Source organism: Haliaeetus albicilla, chromosome 10 (assembly GCF_947461875.1).
Source record: "Haliaeetus albicilla chromosome 10, bHalAlb1.1, whole genome shotgun sequence".
NCBI classification, from domain to species: Eukaryota; Metazoa; Chordata; class Aves; order Accipitriformes; family Accipitridae; genus Haliaeetus; species Haliaeetus albicilla.
This window is the reverse complement of record NC_091492.1, coordinates 7024416-7049653: the sequence shown is the minus strand read 5'-3', so window position 1 is coordinate 7049653 and position 25238 is coordinate 7024416. Positions and strand designations below refer to the sequence as shown.

At 35.9% G+C, this 25238-nt stretch overlaps 1 protein-coding gene across 6 annotated transcripts in view; it reads left to right on the top strand.

The window, feature by feature from the left end:
* WWOX (WW domain containing oxidoreductase) overlaps positions 1–25238 on the top strand; it is a 536552-nt gene that overhangs the window by 184116 nt on the left and 327198 nt on the right. The window contains exon 9 of one of the 6 annotated variants that reach the window (XM_069793399.1): positions 23294–24131. The exons of the other annotated variants lie outside the window; for them this stretch is intronic. Within the exon in view, the coding sequence (XP_069649500.1) occupies positions 23294–23314 (21 nt within the window). The 3' untranslated portion in view covers positions 23315–24131. Of the gene's footprint in view, positions 1–23293; positions 24132–25238 lie in introns of those variants that run through there. 6 annotated transcript variants of the gene reach the window in all.

Sequence of the window (25238 nt, the reverse complement as noted above, 5' to 3'; positions counted from 1 at the left end):
ATAGTTTCATTTATAGAGAAAGTACTTGGAGCAAATATAAAACACCTTTTCTGCTGTCAAGTTAGAATCTTACAGTAAGTCCAGTATAGACCTTTATTTTCACAGATCTTTTCTTAGCAGTAATCTTCTGCTCTAGTAGGTATTTGAAACAATCTCATGATGAGAACTTGCTATTTTAAAGTATTTTACAAAATCTGAACGCTGGTCCAAGTCCACAAAATAAAGAAAAAGGTTATTTATTTGAAATGTGTTCTGTGTTTCAGGAACACAACTTTGTTTTGTTAACATTATTCCAATTCTTTTAAAAAAGACAATTTTGCATGTTTTTCAGACCCCAATATTAACTTAAAGTCTTTGCTTGTATTTTCATTCTTCAAAAACAGACCAGCCAACACTTAAGGATGCATTGAAGTTCAGGTACTGCCCACAGCACAGCCAGAAAAGCAGGGTGCTTAGAGAAGCTTGTCCTCCAGAACGATCGGGGTAAGCCAGTTGGGTGGGTACGGCAGGCTGTGCGGAGCTCCGTGGTGCTGAACTGCCTAAGCTGCTTTGGTCTCTGGTACACCTATGTCGATGCAAACACAGCCATGACAGTAATGCAGACATGACCGTAAGTTTGGGGTTTTTTTTTTCCTTAACTCCCTGAGAATGGCATTCTCAGCTGAAGTGATAAGAAAGGGAAAACGAGAGTGGGAGAACCAGCGGGGAAGAAGTGAGAGGGAGAAATAGGCTCCTGAGGGCTGTGGATCTTCCACCTGTGGAAGAATTAGGTGAAGGCTTATCGTGACCTCCTGGCTAGGTAATCTTCATTTGAACTGGCACAGCACTTCGCTGATTTTTGTAACAGGTTCTTTTGTCCCTTTTTTTCACCTCGTTATTGTGCTAGTATGTGGATGAATACTCAAGTGGTGTAAAATGTTGCTTAATATAACTTAAACATTGATCTCATCTCAATATTTCTCTATATTTAAATGATGCAAGCTGTTGCAAAAGTCAAAAAAAGTGATTTTGGACTTAGCAAGACTTGGTCTTTGGCTACTACTCCTATGGGAAAAGAACTAGCATTATTATGAGGAAAATTAGACCTGTATAGTTTAAATTTAGCATTTTACTTCATTTTGATTTTTTAAAATACCTGAACTGTTCACTCTAAGCATTTGACACTCCATTCTTCCTCTTCTCCTTCTCCTCCCTGCAATATTTAAAACTGAAATAATAATCAACTATTGCACTAGAAGGAGACTCTCTTAGGTGCCTGAGATCCAAACTGAAGTATCTGATCTCATTTCAAATGGTCAATTTATTTCCTCCTTTCCTGACACTGGTGAAATTGTGTTTTTATTTCCAGCTATGATAGATTTGTTCGCTTGGTAAATATTATATGGTACAGGAGTCTTTATTTTTTCATATAATCTTTGTTTACAAAGTCAATACAATCACTTGGAAAATATGTAGCAAACACCGCAGTATATTAGAATCTTGTGTATTGTGTTTGCTGTAGGTACAAATTCAATACAGCAACTCTCCAACAATTGACATGTCAAGTAATATATCAACCGTTGGTATATTACTTTTTGCTCATCCTATTACTACTTATCAAAACTAGCTCACCACCCACACTCCTCTTCTCATTAAGGACTATTGCTTCAGGATGCTGAGCAGACTCAAGTCTTGCTGATCTTAAGTGCAAATTCTTAGAAACCTTAGCAGAGATGTCATGCTTGTAAGAGAAGTGGATCCCAAACTTTTAGTGCAAAAATCACGCAGAGACAGCACTGAATTTTTAATGAAGAAAATTATTCTTTTAATTTTCTTGGAGGAAAATGAATTTAAATGAGTAGTAAACAATTCCCATAAAAAATAGTTTCCTACATATAATAGAATACATGTAAGTGAAAGGGGACTTTTGCATATTTTGAAATAACTTTGCTATTACTTCTGCCTACATACTTTTCCTGCATATGTGTTCTTAGCCTTTTCTCTGAATCATGAATTATCTTGTGTGCCATCCAAAATAGAAGAAAAATAGATTGTGAGTTGGAGTAATGTCAAGTGACCTTCATTCTGTTCCTGACCCAGGCTTTGACCTGTTTGAGTGACTTTGTACAAATGAATTTGTATCTTAGTTTCTCAGTTTTACCTATATGTGACTGGAAAGCAAGTCAATTGCACTTTTATAGAATGTTTTTAGATTCATAGCTGAAAAGTGCTGTGTGCTTAGTATTACTATTAAATATGACGTTTTAACTGATATTTTTTTTTTACCCATTTTTCCTACCTGCTTGTTCTAAATGTTAATCCACTATAGTGATACTCATTTTTTTTCAAGGCACAAAGTTTTGTCAGGTGAACTAGTATATATACCATGGTGAAAAACAGTTTTGTTTTATTTATTCTTTTTTTGAGTGCTGACAGGACAGTTTAATGCCTCCTTGCATTCAGAGAGTTACAAAACACAAGTGCCAAGAGGTGACATTTGTTCTTGAGGTTGGATGCAAGCCATATTTCATCTTGTCCAGTGTTACAGCACTTTCAGAATTCGCTGTATTGTGAGACAAAAGGATGATACTAATATGATGTATATTTATTAGAGGTAAAAATACCCTTATTTTTGTCTATGTCATTTCCTCTTTTCTTCTTCAAAACTGTGACAGGGGAAGTGGTCTGGTAGTTCTCCTGGGGAAGATTGAACATATGCTTGCCACCAGACTTGGTTAATGCCCATAGATTGATGGAATTTGACATTTTGAGTACTCAGTAGGTTTTCCTGCCATCAGACACAGCTGAACCGTATTTGTTTGATGGCACCATTTCTAGAAGGTGGTTCCTATTATTGGTGGCTTTATTGTGTTAAAAGTAGTTTCCTGGTTGATCTAGGTTGAGACACTTCCACCACCACCAAAGATGATGATTTTGCAGTATTTATTTGTTTAGAAGTTATTTAGGATAACTATTTTTTCCATGTCAGTCAAGAATATTTGCATCAAAACTTTAGAAAGAAACATGGTGATATAAAATTATATTTAAGGGTATTTATGTTCTTTTTCAAGCTATCACAGGTTTCCTATGTATCTTTCAATTGCCTTTCTGTTCTTCATTCTAATTCCTCCCTCCTCTTCCAAATCTTATGAAAAAAATAGGAATAAAAATACCTAAAGACAGGACGGGATGGATGTTTACTAACTGGCAGAATGAACAGATAATTATTTACTGTTTTATTACTGTCATTAACTGATACATGGACATGAGACACAGTAATAATTTGGAAAGTTCACCTCTATATGGCTCTGTATTAGATACGGAGCAATAGCAAGGATCAAAAATGTTTACAAAAGATTTTTTTCAGTTACGTACTGTTATCCCCAATAAATTTTTGCATGCTTCCTTGTAATCACACTTGTGATTTTTTTCTACAGAACAACAATAATTAAGCTATCCAGTGCTCTTTGAATACAATCTCATTACTGAGTATACAATGTCATTACTATCTTTGAGCCCCTCCCTGCCTTCAAGAGCTATTACATGACCTCCAGATCTCTCTTAGACTCCATGTATTACCATTAGAAGACATCCACACTGGGAAATCACTCTGTTCCTGTTTTTGATTAATATTTTATCAGCCACAAGAGGAAATGGTATTCTTTAGCAACACTAATAAGTAATTGAGCAGATGAGATGCCCCTGCTACTTTGAAAAAGCAGTATATAGAGGCTGTAAAAGAACAGCTTTAGATATGACTTAAGATACTAAACGGAAAAAAAAAACCCAGAAGGTGCTGTCTACAGTGAACAGTCAGTAACAATATCAGCAGAAAATGAATAGTAATAATGTCATTGTTAGCAATAGGTTGTCAAAAACATGGTAAAAGTGTATCTTATTCAAATCAGTGTTCAGAATATATCTTTGCAGAAGTGATTGATCCATTGACTTTAAATAAATTTTAAAGAGAGTCAATGAAAGCCACATACAATAGACAGTGAAAACTGATGGTTGTTAAAGAAGTTGTTTAAAGGCTTTTTCAGCTGCTAGTTGAAAACACCAGTCATTATACTTTCAACAAATATTTAGGACTAGCATTTTAAATGCTTATTAGCTACTCTGGAGTTATGTATTATGAACTGAAGGAAACTGTTAGTGTATAAGCAGTTGTCTTTTCAGTAAATAATGCACTTTACAAATCTCTTGGCATACCTGTCTGTTTTTCTGGCTCAGACAGAAGAGTCTTCATTTAATGTTTTATTTCATTTTGCTATATTTTCCTGGGTCACTTTTTCATGAATGGAAAAGCTAAATTTGGGAAGCCCTGTGAGATCATTGGCTCATAAAAACTGTATAGATCGATATGCTTAGGAGGAAACACATGTACCTGTGATGAATTGTGTTATATCAAGGTGACTGAAGTGAAGACACAAGAAAATGATGTCTTAGACATCTAAGATTCACTGTTTCTTCCCATTTCCCCCAGCAGGAATATAAGCCTTTATACTCTTATTGTAGAGAACGCTAGCAGTAGAGTCATGATGTTGGTGGTGTGATGTAAGATCTCTGTCATCCAGTAACTATTTTCTTTTGAAACCCTACAAGAAATTTCCAGGTGTGTGATATTACTGTCTTTATATACTATCCGTGCAGTCCTTTGGGTATTTATAACCAGATATTACTTTTAAAGCTTGAATTATAAACTGGTAAGAATTTATGTTGTCCCTAAAACAGTACAGGAGAAGAGTATGATGCACAACAGTAAATCCATTAGTCCTTGTGGTTTCACGAACACTTCTGCCTAAACGATGCACGAGAAGTTACTTTTTTTAGTTTTTACAATCTACAGGCCTTAACAGGGATCGCAAACAAGAAATACAAAATAATGGATTAACTATCTAGTTATATTCATTAAATAACATACATAAAATATGAAGAGTTATTAAAAAACCCTAGGAATTACTATTACTTCATTCTTCAAAGTGAGAGAGGGTGGTGTGTATGGGGACTACTCTGTATCTTAATGCTAGGATTAATGCTAAAATGGACGTTATGAATTAATCATGGGATTTAATTTACCAGAATTATTTTTTTGGCATTAAGCCCCTGTAATTAGCATCTTAAACACAAGTGTTTTTGGTGATCTTTATGACAGTCAAAGCAAACCCTTCTGCCATTAATTTCTTGAGAATTGTTTAATAGGCAAGAACTAATTTTGCAACTAGATTTGAAAATGAAATGGGTTTGTTTAATGTGATGGGTGATAATGGCCTCCTTGCTTGGAAGTTGGTCTCATTTCTGCAAGTTCATTGGGTTTAACATTCACACTGAAAGCTTTGGAGAACAACTTGGGCAAAAAGAAGAAAGGGTTTGTTTTTCTTTTTCTTCCACGTGTTCTATTTTCTAGTGGGATGTAAGTTTTATTCAAACACAATCATATTAGGTTAATCATCATGTGACGTCATGGCTTAGTGAGGCAGGTGTGTTCCAGACTACATGTGTGAGCTCAGATGTCAACTGGTCTCCTAGAGCCAGCTTTGAAGGAGGAAATGAGGCTTCCAATCAATAGAATATTTTGCTACCTATTAATCAGGTTGATCGCTGTAATGTCTTTAATTCAAATTATTTTAAACAATAACACAAGAATCTTTATGTCTTCATAGAATAGTTTCCCTCCCCCCTAAATATTTAGCCAAAGACAGAAATCATTTAGTTATCCCATATACATTACTACCGCCTAGTTCAGATGCAGTCAGCAGAGTTTCTTCCTGTCCTTTGGAATTTGCCAGCTGTGTGCTGTTGGCTACTAAGAGCTAGAAACTGTTATTCCAGTGGCAACTAACAGCAACTAGATAATATATTTTCCCTTCCCCTAACTGTTAAATGAAAATGAGAGGATGACAGGTTTATCCAAGTGAGAAATCTTGGTTTTCCATTCATTTCCCCTGGGTAAATCATACTTTATATTATACAGGTGCACCTGAATGGCCAGCAGTCGTAGGTCAAAATCTTCGCCTTGCCACTCTTGATTTGCCTAAAAGGAAAAACAACTTGCTGGCACACTTGGCATGGTGGAAAGCATTAGCCTCTGCTGAGGCGGGGCAAAAGCAGGATGTTAGCACAGTATCTCAAAAAGGAATCAAGAAGAGGAGTTTGTAATTCTGACCAGAATATACTGCTTCCTCCATTTTTTTCCACTGAGACCCTAACCTGTGTGTCCCATACAAGCGTAGCGATCTCTACCTGAATGGCTCCTCTGATTGTGCATAAGAGCATTTGTGTGGATTGGAGTAGGGCTGTGAATACCTAAATGGTACGAAGAGAGGCCTTGAGTGCTCAGCCGTCCCTTTATATTGCTTTTCTCTGGTGCTGCTTCTCTTCACTGAGCTAAGCTGTGTTTATTTTCAGCTTGTTTGGAGGGTACCGGCAGTGCAGAATGATGTGCTCTTTCTCTCTCCACCAGACTTTTCTCCCTCTTAAGCTAATTTTCCTTTTATTGTAGTAATTAGAAAAGGGCTTTAATCACAAAGTCAGTCTTGCTCAGAGTTCAGAAACAAAGTAAGTTGTGCTCGGATCTTGGGGATTAGTGTGCATCCCTCAGATATAAATGGTAAACAGTGTTTCTTTACCCCATCTCACAAGCATGTGAGAGCTCTGACTTGCAAGCCCTTACTCTGAGACTGCAGTAATTTCATTAGCCAAAAGTGTAATTACATTACGAGAAGAAACAGCAGTCTTCGATTTCATGACCTCCTCTGTTTTCTCCCTAGTGTGCCATAATCTAGATAAGTCTAGGTTTAGTTTTGGGTTTATTTATATATTTAAAAATAATGTGATCTCTTGCATCCGTGAACTGGGTATGATGAAGAAAATTAATGAAGATAACTCATGAGCTTAATGTTTGTGCTGCTTTCAAATAGAATCCTTTATTTTTTCATTTTACTACACCGTAGCTATTATGTTTGTCACAATTACTGTAAGGAGAATTAACAAGAACAATAGATGGGAAAAGAATTATACTTTTCATTGTTAGGAGAGAGAATTGATTAGTTGTAGTTAATTGGTGTGTTTTTTGAGTTGTAACTACACTACCCTGTGGGGCTACACACCAGACTATCACCAATGACTGTCAGGGCTCCGTGTGATATTTGTGGAGTATACTGCAGACACTTTCTCCTTTTCTTTTAACAGTTTTCAAGTCTTCTATTCCCTTTCAATAGAACTACATTTTACAATGAAATACATATTTACTTTTTTGCCAAATCCTTACACATTGTAAATAACATCAAATAAATGGTACTTTAAATATAATTTTCCTAGCTTCTATTGGAAGTGTATTAACTTAGGATTTGCATAAACATCCAAAAGGCGTCCAAAGTATTTGTGTGTGAGCTAGAGTTTGGACATCAATCTGGCATACTGACTATACTTCTTGATATTGTCTAAACAGCAGATTTTTTTCATACCAAATTTGGCTTAGATTTTGAAAAGTGCAGATCATCTATAATTGATACCAAAGTCTGTGGGAATTATGCTTAATTGCAAAATGTTCAGTAGCTGCTCTTGAAAGCTGCAAAGTACATTACGGGTTACTGTGGGCCAAATTCTAACACCATTATCCTGCAGAATGACTCTCCTGCCACAGTGCTGCTGTCTAGAACTGAGATTGTATCTGAGACAGATTAATTATTTTGTAAATGTCTGTGTCTATAGGGTGCATATATATTGGTGCAAGAGGATCTTACATTGCTTTTTTAAAAAATATGTAGGTAAATACAAAATTTAAAATATTCTAGTTTATATTCGTCTTAGTGGTCTTGTGAAAAAAGTCCTGCCTGTTTGTATTCTAGAGAATTAGAAATCAGAGATGAGGTAGTGCCAGGGCTTCCAGTTCCTGTTAATTATCAATGAAAATTAATGTGCAAATACCAAAGCAAAAAAAGTTTTAATGTCTTTGTCCCTAACCTACAGCTGAACTGCCTATGGTTGTGATTGCCTGCCGCTTACAGGCAAGGTTGATTGGGTCAGTACTTGGTTTGGAGACCTCCCATGGAGACCTCCCATGAAGACCTGAACATCTATTAGTTGTTGCTAAAGTGATTTTATCCAGACAAAATGCTAGGTGCTGAATGAGGTCTGATGTAAAACCAGGATTTTGGCTTCCTGCATTGGTCATTACTCGTCTGTTTTTGAGAGCAGGGTTATCTGCTCTGCATTCTGGCCAAAATCTTATTTTGGTTTATTGAATGTAACCTGCCAATTTTTTCACTAAATTTTCAACAGGAGTAGATACTCTCGATTTCAAAAGCCAGAGTTCATTATGTTATTGAAACCTTTTAAACATCTACTTATTTCTGCTCATTATAGACTACTGCATTTGAGATAACAACTGGCTTGAAAAAGTGAGTTCTGGGCTACAGTCTAACAGGTAGAAGCACTCCATTCAGGGCATGCTTTATGCTTTGATGAAGAATGGAAGCATTCTTGATGGACTGTAATTTTTAATTGATCACACATGATGAGAAAATACAGATATTTCATGTCCTATTTATTTTGCAAAACTGAATTAATAAAGCACAAGTTCTTATATACCTACCTATAGCTCCCAGGATTCATTAATCTATTAAAAATATTTTTGTTTCATCTCCAAAGCAGTGCATTGACATGCAAGTGTGAACTTAAGTGGGTGCACCAATGCTATGACTGCACCATTGTAATGAAGATGAAATGACTGTAATGATGACCTTTCTGTGCCTTTGTCTATACCATGCCCTTCTCTTTAACTGAACACCTTTCAAATGAACATGTTCTGAACTCTTGAACTGTTCATTCTGTTCACTGAGCTTATTGCTCAATCTGCAGTTTATCATTATGTGTCTCCAAAGACTTTGTGTTTCCTTATATTTGACATCTAGATGGAATTTTTCATAACCCTTTACTAGTCATAAATTGGATTGTTAGGGGATTAAGTTAATCTTGTTTCTTTATAGTAGCCTCGGATTTTTAAAGCCCTAATTTAGAGGGGTTTCTTTATTTGTTACTCTCCCATCTGCAAGAATGGAAAAAACCTCTACACCATAAGATTCTGTATTGCTGGAATTATTTATTTCTGCTCATTTTGAAGTGAATCGTACCTAGGAGGTACACTTGAAAAGTTGTTTTGTCATGTTTTTCCCATATTACTATTTCTTCCTTTCTATCTAAATAGCAGCTCCTGAAAATGACCCAAAGCAGTGCATCATCAGATAAGCAGCATGTCAGTGAATAGACTGTAGAAGAATGTGTATTTTTCTTGTTCCATTGGGAAGGGAAACAGGAAAAAATGACTTACCACTTGCAGAAAATTGTTATGGTGTGTTAGTCATATCTTACCTTTTGCCTTCTTTATTAGAAGGTAGTACTCCTAACAATTTATGTACTTTTTATTAACCAATTAACAGCTCATATTAAAAATGAAAGGAGGGAGACAAAACCCCACACATTTTTAAGAGTGCCTTGGAGCTTTTTGTTGTCTAGTAGTAATGTAGCAGTTAATATATTTTATTTAATTATTTTAAAGAAGTTTTTTCAAGAAAATTAAATATTATGTACTATAAACTGTGTGATAAATTCAAACACTAGAAAATAATTTCTGATATCCTGAGAATTATCAAGCTGTTCTGTATTAAGATAGTGGTGTCAAAATCCTCAAAACCCCATGAATAGTAATATGGTGCATAGTAGTAAGTTCGGTCATTTAAAGCCAGTTTATAATATGCAGAAAGCATAATGCTTGAGGCATAAATTGCGGCTAAAAATATGTATTACTTAAATAGAATGCTTGTATTTAAGCAACACACATTTATTTCTTTAACAAATAAACATTTTTAGCCTGAACCAAAAGGTTCAGAATTGTCAGACTGGTTATAGAAGATGAAAAATCTTGAGGAGTTCCTTGACCTCTTTTATGATCCCTCTGTCCCTAAACTCCATCGATGACTTAACTCTGACACTGAGAATGGTGAGATGTAATCCTTCATCCCAATGTCATAAAGCCCCACATTCTACTCTAGACATTTCAAATTTTTATTTTTTCATTTAAATGTAGTTCATGTCAGCCAGTATCATATATAAAGTGTGAGGCTCTCAAAAGCTCTTAGGTTTATCTAACTCTGTCTCTAGTGAAAAGTTTGGAAAGACTTTGATGGTATTTGACCATTATTCTGCTTATTTTCTTCTGGTTTATTCTTTTGATTGATTGATTGATTGATTGATTGCTTCTATGCCACCCAAACCACCCCAAAAACTTTTAAATATAATTTGTTAAACTTCACATAATGAAGAAGATTATATAATTTTCATGACGTATTTATGCAGATGTACAGATGCATCGTTGTTAGAAACAACAGCAAGACATAGGATTGCTTTAGGTATTCAGTATTGGCAGCTGTGAGAGGACATGAGGCGGAGAACAAATGAAGTCTGACTACATGAGGATAAGAAAGTGTCCCATGTATATCAGAAGCCATTTCAGCCTTTGTTCTAGGCCAGTACTTCCAACAAGGAAAAGTGTGAGCTGAAGACTATGACACTTTGTACTTTGTCTCCCTGCCTATTTGATGCTCTGTTAAGGTAGAGAAAGATATTACTTGCTGATATGTTAGATACTTCATTTTTAAATGATCATAAATTTTTGCCGGCACTTAATAAGAGTAGGTTTACAGTGCAGAGGAAAAGTGAATATACCAAACCAATAGAACACTTACAGAAGAGGAGATATTATTCTACAAAGAAGGACTGAAAAGAGTAGGATTGCTTATCTGTGAAGCAGCTGATAGGTTAGGGCATTAGGTTGATTTTCAAAACAATGGTGGAAAGACTGTAATTTGAAATCTTTCATCTGTATTTCTGTCCCTAACGGAAACTGAGAAATGCAGATTTAAAACTGAAAAAAAAAGCTCAAAAGATCTATCTGCTTGTGGAACTCATGACCATATAAAAGGCCAAGCATTTAGTGAATTCATAAATAAATTAACTATTGATAACAAAAATGCACCAAATAATGCAAAATATTTCTTAAAACTTCTGTTTGAAAAATAGCCCTTTAGCTGAATAGTGCTTCCGGAACTAGCCATTTTCAGAGAAAATACCGTTTATTTCATATTAGACCACTGACTGGTTAAATGCTTATGAGGAGTCCTATCCATCTCTACATTTGCTTGTTTACACCAGAGGCAAATGATATGTTTATTTTGGATATATAAACTTGTTAATTGTCTTACTGCACTTTTCCATCAACCCAGCTGATGATAGCATTTTATGACTGTATTTCTCAAAATTTAGGTTTAGAAGACACTTATGTTTCAGTTCCAAATACTGTAGAGACTTCTCGTATTACTAATATGAAACTAACTGGCATCAAGGCAGCATTCACTATTTCCAAAGCAGTTTACCACTGTGACATCAACTTACAGTACTGAGCACTGTGGAAACTTTCATCAAACTAAGAAGTTAGTTTTGATTTGTTACAGCACACAGTGGGTGTTCATAGCATATGTTTTTATTTAATCCTTCAAAGAGTTTTCAGGAAATAGCAGCTAGCATGTGATGAAATAATATCAAGAGACATTACTAACATTTTAATATTATATGGATCATTATACTTCATACATTTTGGAATTATGCTACATTATATTTATGGTTTCACTTTGTTCTTGCAAGCCACATTCTGCTTCATCTTATGAAACAACACATGGCTGGAAAGGAGTGCAGTGGAGCTAATAAGGGTCCTGTCTTAACTTGCAAAAGATTAAGCATCTCCCTCAAAAGATACGCTGGGTTTAGAGCAAAGGCAGAGTTGGAGGAAGTTGGAAAGAACATGAAGAAAATGTCTCTCCTTCAGTCAGGAATGCATCAGTTCTGCCACGCACGTTCCACCTTTTAGCAAAGAGTTGCACAGAGTTGCTCCTTGGTATTTTGTGATTTCATTTGTGATTGCTCATTAAAATATGATATGTCTTCTTAATGTCTTGTAAAAAAGGAAGGAAATACAGTGCCTGAAGAGCAGTGACAATGACATGGAAACTCTCTTCAGATTCCCTTGTAGAAGGTTCAACATTAGAATAGGAAAAAGGCTATGAATAAAAAGTACAAATATTATTTTTTCCAAGTATTCTACTGCAACACGCTTTGGTAGTGCCAGCCCATGGTCTCTGATGTGCTTGCCCTCAAAACTCTTCTGAACGAGAGCATTACCGGTGTCCACTATGGGAACTGTGATGATGATTTATTCCATGTATTTTTAGAAATTTAACTGAGGTGCCTTATTTAAAGGCTTTGTCTTCCTCTATGGTTATTTAGTCTCTAAAAGACAATTCAGCTCATCTGTGCTTCAAATACCTTAGTTAAGTGTGTGAAACACAGTGGGATGAATATGGCCCACTTTTTAGACTGTACAGTACCAGAGATTTGGGTTAGGGGATCTTATTTCTTGGCTCCCTCCCTGACCACTTGGCATTCCTTCATTTTCTTCATTGCTGGTGGCAGCTGTCAACATACTTGGTTTCTTGGTTTCAATGGAAAAAAAAAAAAAAGCTCATTACATACATGGAGTTCTTTCCTCCAAAACAAGAATCTCAAACATCTAATGCAGATTCTGTGGTTTTGTTGTTCTTTTTTTTTTTTTTTTAATCAAATATCTCATATATTGCTGACGTGACTTGGATAAGCAGTTAGGTTCATCTGCATATCCAGTAGATATATTCACAGACTTTTTGAAAAGCTCGGTGAACAAAGGCAAACTTTCCTTTGAGCAATATATAGAGAATTAGTAACCTGGAAAATGCACCTCTGGATGACGCTACTGAGAGACTGCGTGTCTGTAGTTGTTACAGGTGTAGGAAGCTCTCAGAGCTCAGGTGGCAGTAGACTGAAAATTACTTGAAGGTAATCTGTAAAATAAATTGTATTTTAGTGTTTAATGCCTTACATGCACTGAGACGCTTAAAGTGTCCTTTGGATCATATAATCTCTATTACTTTTACCCAGTCTATGACATTGATTTGGTAACAAGATGGGCAACAGGGCGAATGTGTGTACTGCTTCCTTTCAAACTTTTGTTTTGATTTTAGAAAGCAAAGTAATTTTGTTTTTAAAATGGTGAACTGGCAGCTTGGGAGTTTGAATCTTCCTTGTACTTAAAAAGCAAACAAACAAACAAAAGAGAAAAAAGAGACTGAGAAAGAGATGTAGAGAGGGGAGAAAAGAAAGTGCAATGTGGACAGGAGTAGCTAGCTGAAATTCTACGGTCTGAGTTAAGCAGCAGGTCAGATTAGACGGTCACAAAGAACCCCTTTTGGCCTTAACAGCTATAAATTTTTGAAGCATAGTGCAGGCTTCCCAGCACTGCAATTTCATTCTGACCTGAAGGGGTGAAAGGGTAAAGCCTCCATACCCATTCCCTGCCTCCCCAACGGCCCGAGCCTGCCTGGTTTCTGTGATGTGAAATGCTGTCCGGTAGGAGCTAGGCTGAGACCGTAACTCAGTTCACAGTAGCAAAATTGCATCTGCTCTATGGTAATCACTTTTGGTCGCTGGCCACTCATAGCCTATTCAAGCTAATCACAAGGTGGAGGAGGTCTGTGTCCCAGGCCTGGTTCCATGAGCTGTTTCCTTTATGGTGATGATGATGAAATAATGTATTTAGGCAGATTTTCAGCATTTCACTTCTCCTTACAGTGGTCCATTGTGTTTCCAGTTACTGAAAAACTCATATTGCTACAGGTGTATGCTTCTCACCTCTGTTGTTTCTTTGTGTTTTCCTGGCCATGCTGAAAATCAGTACATCAGCTTAGTCCTGTGCTATTATCCATTTCAAGAAAAAGATCCTCGGTTTCACCTCTGCATATCCTACTGGTCATTCTGTCACATTTTCTGGTTTGCTGTTATTTAGCCCGTGCTTAAACAGTTTGGACAGAAGGACTTTTTCAGAGGGAAGGAGTTTGCTCTTTTAAACATCTCGCTCCCTTACGTGAAATTGTATATAGCAGGAAGATCATATCTCGACAGTCTAAAATATTAACTTGCTGGAAGCTGTAGGAGTGATGTCTTTAATGCCATCCAGAGACACTGTTCCAAAAGAGAAATCCCTCACTTGAATGTTAACAGTTTTGTGCTGCTTTGTGCCATAGAAGTTGGGAAAAATAAGCAGAGGCTAGGACTCAGGATCCCATTAACAGTTTTTGATGTGTTAAGCAATGATGAGGCTGCTCCCTTGACCTTAGTACTGAGAATAGCAAATAAAAGCAAAGATTAAAGACATTGTTCAGGAGAAAGCAGGTGTTTGACTGGTTGGTTCTAGGTTTGTAGCCTTTTCTCCAAGTCTTAAACAAATCTCGTGTCACTTAGTAGTTAGCTTGGTTTGTCTTTCATGGAACATGGTGAGGTTAGGGTTTCTACTGACGGTCTGGCAGCTTGGTCTATTACGTATTTTTTTCAACCAAATTATTTTGTGTAATAACTATAATGTTAATGGAACTATATGTTATGGTTGAGTTAAGATTTGTCAGTTTGAAAATAAACGTCTTGGCTTCATTTCGACATTTGCCTTTCAGCATCAGTCCGTTAACCTGTCACACACTATAATTTCATTAAAACCATCATTTAATTGTAAGTTAATGTACAGCTATCTTTTATAGAAGAGCTTTACATACTGCCTGAATAATTTCAATACAAATTTTCAACTGATATGATTGAAATAATATGAAACACTAAATGCCCTCCAAACCCCTGTTTATGAATTCAATACTGAGCAATAAGATGCAATAGCCACATTACTGTGCCACTATAACAAGGAGACAGTTTTTCAAATGATAATAAAAGGAAAGAATAACTATCTAGATATATCTGTATATATCTCTGTCTATGTGGCTTGTACCTGCAGCATTGAGATGTACTTCATATGTAATTTGGAGAAGTTTCCATTATTAAAAGAAGGACAATGCAGATAGTGTAAGCTCTATATAACTGGAAAAAGAATTAAAATCTACATGCTAATAGCTTTAGTGCCAGTCACAAATAGACTTGAACTTCACATATGAGATATATAAAGCTTATTTCAAAATAAATTCAGGGTAACATTCAACCTGACTGAATCTTTGGAAGCTGTGTTAATGTATTTGTTCAACTCACTTGCACTCAAAAGCTTTTAAACAGAATATCACTTTTTTATATTATTCATGATAATGTAATTCCTGCCTTTAATCTCTTCAGGGTTTCATATTAAGTCATGATATGCAGTTCAGGGGAATTTGGATCATCCATTAATCATCGTATCTGTACTTTTGTGTGTCTACTTTTGTCCATCTCTTAAGTCAGTCACTTGGCAGCAGCAGAGATTTGGGGACAGTCCAAGATGTTTGACTGAAGAGGCCTTATTTATTAAACTTATTTCCTGCTACAGTATGTATGGATTTATCTAATGTGTGGCATGCTGAAAAGAAAGTGATAGAAATGTTAGCATAATCATTAAATATGATCCTCTTAGTGTTTCCACTGGAAACATACGTGTGGAGAAGTATATTGAATGATGACATATGTTTAGCAGAATATTTAGCTAAAAATACCTGAGCTAATACAAAAAACTATGAGACAAAATTATGTAGTCAAGTATTGTCTTGTAATTAAAAATTTTCTACCAATCTGCATACACCAAGGGACTGAATTAAGGTTTCATAAACTATCTAAATTTGGTATTTTCTAAAGTTTAAGGGTTTTGTTTTATTCCTCCATTATTTTAATATTCAATGGATGGTAGGAAGATGGAGGGGAGGGTTGAAAACCTTACAGAGTTATTAGTAGGTGTTGGATTCTTTCTCTGAAGTGCTGACACTGTCCTTTGAACTGAACTAATCACTTCTAACTGTAATAATGGGTTGCTTTTTTCTCAACAACCACCAAAGAGTGATTAGTGACATATTTAGGTTATTTTTTAAAATATTTGTGAAATTAGAAAAGTGTGGAAACTGAATTGTGTATTCTATACACTTTTTGAAATGAAGTGATGTTCCCTAGCCCTTTCTACTGCTTTTTCGCCAAAAGTCTGATTTCTTTTTCCTAGACCCACTCTGACCTTTCCTTCTTTTGTCCTATCTTTCAGCTCCTTCCTTCTGTCTTTCCCATCCCAAGTTATCTCTTTCAGCTTCAGTCTTTTACCCATTTTGTTCCACTCTTCTTTCCCATAAAACTTTTTGTTCTGTTTTTCTTTTACTCTACCTCTTTCTTGGCTTAGCCACAGCTCTGATTTCCTGCATTTAATATTAGAGTAGTGGGAGAGAGCTTCTGGCTTTCCCACACCGGCTGTGCAGTCACTTTAGCAAACTGCATCTTAAAAGTGGCTAGATGTTCTATTCCTGCAACGCTGGACTGGAATTGGTGACTTATGAGGTCCCTCTCTGCCTTAGGGGCTTGGAGGTTTCCCAGAAAACGCTTGTAAGAATTTTTTGAAACTTCTGAAAAAAATGTATTTTTCCCTTGTTGGCTTTTTGGAAATTATGAAAGCACGTTTGCTGAACTTTCCCACATAAGTTGTGCCCCACATGGACATCTGTAATAGGAAACTTCAGTGAGAACAATTAGAGCTTGCTAAATGAGCAACTGAGCTGAAGCCTTGAAATGGGAAGTGTCAGACATCCTGAACTGGAGACTATGTCACCATCATCACAATAAGTAACAACTTTTAATTTAAGAGATGGATAAAAATTATACTATTGAGTCGTCAGTCCTGGAAATCCATTTATGACTGTTTCGGGTTACCGACTGTGGAAACATTTGTGCGTATGCCATGTTATTTTCCTGAGAGAATAGTTGGAGCTAAACATATATTTTTAAAAGCTGAAGAGAAATAATCAGTTTTCATTTCTGTCTTCAGGCTTATAACTAAAACAATATGTGGTATTTTAGCAGTCAGGTTTCTAATTGAATCAAGTTTCTAATGTTTGGGCTCAGTATATGCTATTGAGAACAAAAAATTACTTGAAGTATAAGCATCTGTTATACTCTGTGATCTTTATGCACTGAAACAGACCTAATGCTGAATTGCTGTAGTCTCCCTGATATTAAAAGAAGAATGTGCTTTATACCATGATTTTAGTGGAAGCAGATGAGGCCATGGAGGCACAATGGGAATGACTATGAAAGACACTAAGACCCCTATTTACTGTGGTAACAAAGCCGTATGTAAATTTTGCTTTTCATTAAAGCAGAATTGGTTTAACCCTAGTTGTACAAAGGTTACTGTTTTCTACTATTTAGACAAACAACTTCCTACTGTAAATTGTGTTATGATTTATATGAATCTTCCTACTGTCATAAATGTTCCTCTAGAGAATATATCTTTCACTGTATCTTAATCATAATAAATACGAACTTTTAAAGTAGTTGTAAATACATTTGTATAATTATATTTATATTTTGATAAAGTTTATTATTACATAAATTCACAACAGATATTTACTATTAGTCAGACAAGGAAATTAGCTTCTCTGCTTAGTTTTTATACCTTTGATAGCAACCACAAAAGCAACCGTTAGGCCTTGTATGCCAGGCGCATAGCATACCCAACACAGTTATACAGTACACCTGCTGATAGTGGGTAATGAGCATAATTTATAATGGCAGCACATACAAACACAGTATTTGTGTTTGTATTTATATACTGAACGCACGCAGTCACACTTCGCTGTTTGCACAAGCCCAGTAACACCGAGCGCAGGGTGTTTTGGAATGTAGGTTTTAGGGTCTGAAGCAAGTTCATCTCAAATTTGCATATGAAGTCTCTACGTTTATTTTGCATTAGTGACTACTGCTCTTAAACAGGTAAATTGGACAATTGTGTGTGAATGAATTGCTTCTATTTGGATGTGAGGCCATATATACATCTTTTACTTATGCTTAGGTTTCTGTCGGATGAATTGAAACTGTGTAAAAAATCCGATAGTATTAGTAAAGAAGACAGAACCTGGCTCTTCTCAGTTGTGTCTAATGACAGGACAAGAGGAAATGGATGCACAATGACATAAGACAAAATTTCATTTAAACATTAAAAATTACTTTTTACTCTGAGGGTGGTAAAACATTGGAACAGGTTGTCTGGGCAGGTTGTGGAATCTCTATCCTTGGAGATACTCAAAACCAAACTGGACGTGGTCCTGAAGAAACCTGCTCCGGTGACCCTGCTCTGAGCACTGCAGACTGGATGATCTCCAGAGGTCTTGTCCGACCTCAGCTGTTCTGTGACTCTGTGAAATTTGGTATATATATAACACTTAGAAATATGTTAAATACTGTATCATATTGCTGCCTGTTGCAACACCAATGATGGGTTGACTTCAAGTGCTTATTTAGATCATTCTCTGAAGGAAGCTGCACCTATGCTAAATCAATGAACTTAAGAAATATTCTTGCTTCCCAGTGAACCTCTCCTCATAGTTATTGCTTACTTGGAGGCAGTTTAGTACAGTCGTCATCAAACTTTACTTGCCCAAATTGTACAATCTTTCTAAAAGCATTCACTTTTTTACTGGGGGCAACTGTCAGTGAATCAGCAGTGAGAGACACCTTCTCCTGGAAGATCAGGATAAATGCCTGTAAGAAACTAAATGGCATTAAAGAGACGGGCAGATTCAGTACACAAAGATTTGTTTTCATGATTAAATATCTATTGTATTAATCTTAGCCTTAAAAGGAACATTCCTTGTATTTCAATTTAGTTGCAATGAATTGAGGTATCTACTGTGAAAACTGTTGCTATTGGATTTAAAATACCCATCTTTTAGATAATCTGGGGTTAGTTAAAGGCTAAATTTACAGATATTCTCTGTGACCTTGGTCAAGTCAGTTTTCCCATGATAAAATGACGGTGGTATTTACTTAAGTTCTCTGAGTGTTGTTAAGAACAGTTCAAAGCTACTTAATGAACCTCAGGTCCTACATTTATCTTCAGTGTTATAAAAGGTTCATAAATAGGCCAGCAAGTCCCAGCTTGTATCCAAGAGAGTTTAAGATGTAGAAGAGTAGATAAATGTGATCTGTTTCTTCACTGGGAGACCTGGAATGCCTCTTTTTGTTTGAGATCTTGTGGAACTTTCCCAGTTGGTTGTTTTTGAAAGGTTGAACTTAAACTACTTTGTTAGGATCAGCTATCTAAATAAACTTACATACTCCATGCTCATGTTTTTCACATTAAAGAAGAATGCTCATCTTTGTTGCATTTCTTAAATCTGGAAATGTGAATTTGTTTGAACTTCCTGTTTTTTTAGTTACGTATATTGCAAGAACATGTTGATTCGCTCTTTATTTTCTTGACACATTCAGTATGGGATGCTGAATTTTAGCAAGTGATTTTCAATAGCATCACCAAATGTCATTGTGCTGTAGGAAAGATGATGTATGTGAACATTCGTTGCTGCATATGATTTCTTGGACTGGCATTGAGCCAGTTGTTTTACTAAGTTGTAAATATTAATTTCAAAACACAGCAAGATTTCTTTGTGGTATTTCAGAGTAATGGTGTAACTTAACTTATTTGTGTTTATAATTTGACAAGCCTGAAAACATTAGACATTAGAGTTATTAAATAAGAGAAGAGACATTTGGAGATGTTTTCATAATGTTTTCTGACAGCTTTATAATGAAACCAAATCTAGAAGTATCTTACTATCATAGATTTTTATTGCAATGAAGTGCCAAGAGAAAGAAATATGACATTGTTATTATTGACTACAATGCATAGTAAAGAAATAAATGATGTCTTCTGAGGGGGATCCATTATGGTAAACTTTTTTTCTTTCTAAATCAAGCATATGAATATATGATGACATGTTACTGAAACATGAAAAAAGGTGGTGATGGAAAGCCATTTTGAATAATGCCAATAATTCTATTTTTCATTCCATTATATGAGGTAGCATTTTTTTTTTTAACTTTTCATGTTATTTACAAGAGGATATTTGTTATCTCGAAATAGTTTGTTTATGAAGTACAAAGAACTGTGATGGTAGAAAACCAAAAAAAATCTTCAGTAGCACAACTCCATGAGCCAGAGGTCCAGCCAAACCGTGGCTATTAATCATCACCGTCCATTATTTACTGAGGATTCGTTCATTGTTCCATAAAGGTATCTAGAGGGTCAATTAGAGACAACAGACAGGATTTTTCAAAGACACAAGAGGGTCAATTAGGCCCTTCTTGTAATTTTCTGCTTTAACAGCAAATGCCAGCCTATCCTGCAACAGATAGAGTGGAGTTTAGAATTAAATAGTGTGATTTTTTTTTTTTTAAGCTGTTACTTTGCAGCCAGTATGAATTGGAGTATTGTCAGTCCTTGATCAAAACAAAAGAAAAATTTTATCACTACAGTTAATAAGAAGCACGATTTGTTTTTTAGAATCAGAGTACTGCAAGTGCCCAGGAAATATCTGAGATAAAACAGTCTGTACTTACCATAGAAGTGAATCATTCGTCTGAAGGTAGGACCAGACACAAATAATATTGCTAAATACTACCGTTAAAAATTTAAAAGCATTGGATGCAGAATACTTTTTGAACTTATTTTTGCATCTACTGCTCGCTTAAAGCTCAAAATCAATAATAGATATGAGATCTTAATACAAACAACTGCAGTGGTGTTCATTAATGCATAGGCAGTTCTTTCAGAACAGAAAGTAGGAAATAACACTAAAATATATATATATATACATATGTTTAAATACACAAACATATATATATATGTACACACACCTCAAAACTCTTCCAAAGTAGCAGGAAATTTTGGTAAAATAACTTTACTAGTTTATCCTTTAGCTGAGGACAGAACAGTCCTTCAACAGATTTACAGCCGCCTATGAACATATGCACCATACGTACAATAGCTGTACTGAAGTTATTTTTCTTTCAATGAGTTTGTCTTTTCATGAGAAATGGTTGTTAGTAGTTGGCATGCTCTTCTATATAGGTCTGAAAATCTTGTGCTATTTTTCTCCTCTAAACTTTCATTTGATTACATTGCCACTGTTTTTAATGCTGCTTAAGTATGTTTTAACTGAAAGCAGCCTCTACGAATATGGTGTGTTAGTCTTGTAAAGGTTTTTATCTTTACAGATGGGGTTTTTGGAATGTCTGAGTATTTGATGGTCTCCTGTGAGAGTAAATCTCTGAGTGTGCTGCATCAGTTTGATCCTCATCGTCCTCTGAAACCCCCTATTCTCTGTAGGGTTTCAGCAGAGTGTTCTAACTAATGACTTAGGGCCAAATTCTGCCCTTAGATGCAGGCGTGTAATTCTCACTGATTCCAGAGGGACTTCTATGAGCATATCAGAGAACACAATTTTGTTCTTAGTGTGTGAAATTATAGCACAAACGGACAAAAGAATCTCATGCACATTCATCTTAGTGACCCCAAGCATACAGGAATGCGATACTAATCCACCCGCTTTTCTCTTTGCTCAGTTTGTGCAGTTTCTTGTAGATCACCCCAATTCTTCAGCTGTCACTTGAGTCTGCATTTTTTATATTGTTCTGTCTTCAGAAGTTTGCTGTTGTGGCGCTTCAGTGAAATTAGTGACATTGAAACAAATGTTTCCTTAAGTAGCATTAGTAACAAAGACGCTTGTAAAAGATGTTTTTTTCTTTCCCTGGGAAATTATGGTACACGAGCAGTCTTGTTCATATTCTGTAGGGAATTAGTTTGCAAAGACAGAAGACAAAGATAGATATGTGAGTGCATGTCTGTAAAGTGGTTTAATACATACACATACACAGAGAGAAGAAAGGTGGGCTTGCATCACACTTTTCCTCTGTGACAATATGATGTGATGAAGCTTTTTACCTACATGTGAACAGAACATGTAACTCCTCCACGTATCATTCAGACTCTAGTTCTACTCAGATTTTACTTTCCGCATTGTCCCTTTCAGATTCTTTATAGTGCAAGAAATCAATTACTGATTAATTTTTTAACAGGTTTTTTTCCTGCTGCTTATTTTTTAACTAAACCCTTCCACATGGAAGGCTTGTAATTATTTTACTATTCTGTTTTCAGGAACAGAGCTAGTATTGCTCTGCAGACATAAAAATTTTGGAGCTAACACAGTTAGCTTTAATGGACTACCTTTTACACGTGTCGGTTACTGAAACATACTGTCAAAACTTAGACTGGCACCAAATTTGCTTATCAACCACTGTTTGTACTTGGGACCTACATGTAAGGAAAATCTTCCACTTTTTGCATTTTCATTGTGGGAATTTGTCTCAATGGCTGAAAACTCTGCACTGGAGGATTTGTATTTCTTGAACGGATTGCTTATTAGGCCTTTGCTTATTTGTTTTGGATTTGTGAGGCATCTGACTGCTTACCCTTTCTATCTCAGTACTCAGCAGATATATTTATCTTCTAGAACAGTGTTATGGAAGACTAAACATTTCCAAACCAGGCATTTAGCCACATTGTGTTTGCTTCCTAACAACTCTATTCAATGGGCCTGAGTCTTTTTTTGTGCTTTGATTAATACTGTTCCTCACCAAAATCAAATCATTTTAGATGTATCTGAGGAATCCCAGAAATCTTCAGTGCACGCAGAATTGACTGTCTTCAGTGGATGCCATATTTTTAATTTAGTAACTTTAATTTCCTGGCATGCTGCCATTCATGTTCTATGTTTCAAGCATCTGACTAACCTTTCCATCTCAGCTTTTTAAAAGACATCTCTGTGCTGTAGCAAAAAGCCTATTGTTTATATCTCCCACAATGATTATAGTGTCCACTTTAGTTTTGGATTCTGCTCAAGACAGAACAGAATTTGTATTGCAACTCATGCAGCAGTCCTCATGTAATAAATTGTATTGTTTATAAAAATTCCTGTTTTCAAGTTGTCTGGTAAGTTTTTAGAAAGCTAATCACTTACCCAGAATTCTTTCTGAAACTATTTGTGGAATCACCATGACTGTCTGGGGAAATCTAATTTATAATTTTGAACATATAATTTATACATCACTTTGCCAAAGCTTTCTTTAAAATCTGTTTTCTGATATGAATTGGAATGATTGGTGATATTAATTTTTCTTTTTTAACCTGAAACTGTAGTTGAACACATAATCCACAGTGATTTATGTTTACATATGTTCCATTTTCCTATTTGTGTAATATCTACAGGCAGATAGTAATTTTCTCAAGCTGGTTCATTAATTACATTTATTGGATGGATGTCCTTTGTTATTGTTTTGTAACTTATGTATTGATCTCTATTATATGAAATGCTCAGTCTTCGCTGTTCACTTACAGTTGGACAGAAAAGCCACGTGACCATCTGAATTCAAACATGAGGGTTTGCCCCTGCAAACTGTCATCAAGGAAGACTTGCGCTACTATGAAGTTTTATAGCTTCCGTATGACTGCAACATCCCCTTCCATAGTGTCTTGTTTTTAAGGACTGCATTGGTATTTTTCTTTATTAGTTGCCAAATTAAAGTAAAAAAATAAAAAGTCAGTGTGCAGTGATCCTAAAAGTAGGTAGATTGGTGCAGGAAGATGGCTAGCGGCTCAGCATAGTGATGATGTAGCAGTGGAAGAAATATTGAAAAGGTCCGAGAAACAAATCACAGACAAGAATAGAAATGACAGTGAGCTGCTTTGCACAAGTGCCTCTTTGAACATATGCAATGAGAAATATACTGGTTTGCGTCTTTGTCTGAATTCGATTTGGTTCTGGGTGAATTGTGCACAAGTCAAATTTTCAAATGGAAGGAAGTTAAGTCTGTATAAACTTAAGGTGAGCTGGAAACAGAAGCTGTTTCGTATCTTTGTGCCTATTTGGACTATTTGTAAAACAAGAACAGTAACATTTACTCATATTTATGTAATGCTCTGAGTTTCACAAAGGAGAGCACCTTGAGTAAAAAGAAAGAATTGTCATTCATTGGAGTGATTTCAAATGAAAATAGGGAAGGTACCTAGAAATGGTTCTTTCATGGTTCGTTGCTGTGACATTGGCGGTTGTGTTCAGCACTGCTCTTTATTTTCCAATTCAGTATGACATAATCAGTTCTAAAAGAAAGGTAATGCAAAGTATGACTGTGTTCTATAACTACACTATGACAAGTAAAACCCTGAATACATAATTAAGAAAAAATAATAAACTTTCTTGTGTTGAAATTATTTTGTTTCTCCCGAGGCTTTTCACATTACGTGTCATATTTGCAGGGAGGTGTTGGGCCTCTGTGCAGGCACCTTTCAGCTGCCTGTGTTGTGTCCCTGTTCCAGGTGTTTTATTTGCTTGCTTTGAAAAAGTAACATTGCAAAACTATTCCATCAGAGCTAAAAATACGCAGATAAAGAGGATGAAGAAGCATCACTCAACTATTTAGCCTGCTAGAAAACAGCGTTTTTTAAGTGCTGCATTAGACCTTTGTATCCACTAAAGTGCCCTTCACCAACTATCCGCACATTACTAAAATACTTCACACTTTTTTATGGTCAGATTCAGCCACTCTTACTTGAGCTGAGAAGAACCATATGCTTCAGGTAACCTCTCTAAAGCAGTTGCCAGTGGGAATACTTTTGTAAATGCTCACCAATGTGAGCAGAGGTTACACAATCTCACCCATGGTGAATAATAATGTCAAAGAGCCATTAACAGTGCGGAGTGACAAAGTGTGGAGAGATCCATCAGCTCATCCTGTGTTTAATGAAACAGAAATGAACATCGTATTGCCCTTGTTTTCTGTCAGATTTTCCAGGTCTCCATGAGGCTTATTAATCTTAGGGTGTAATGGAAAATGTGTTGCTATGTTACATACTACGGCAGCCTTTGCGCTCGAAGGATTGAAGGCATTATTAGTCTTTGTCTTATTTACATACTGTACTTGGGTGCGTGCTGCCATCGCTGCACTTAGAGCACAGTGGAGAGTGCAGTTATAAAATGTTTGTGGATTTCTGAAGTGTGTACTAATGCATGTGACCAGATGGCTGCATGGTAAGTCATTTTAACCTGAAGTAATGCTCAGAAGCCCTCTTTTGAGAAACACGGACAACACACACTACAGACCTTGGAAATTTACTGTTGTGAAAAATGCAAAATAGGAAGAGTTGCTTGATAACCACATTTTAGTGCACCCCAAAATGCATGTTTCCACCTTGCTGAAAGAGAACTTTCAGGCTCTCGGAAACAAGAGGTAGAAAATGAATGGGTAAATGGTATTATTGTTAGATACCGATTTCAATCAGTGTA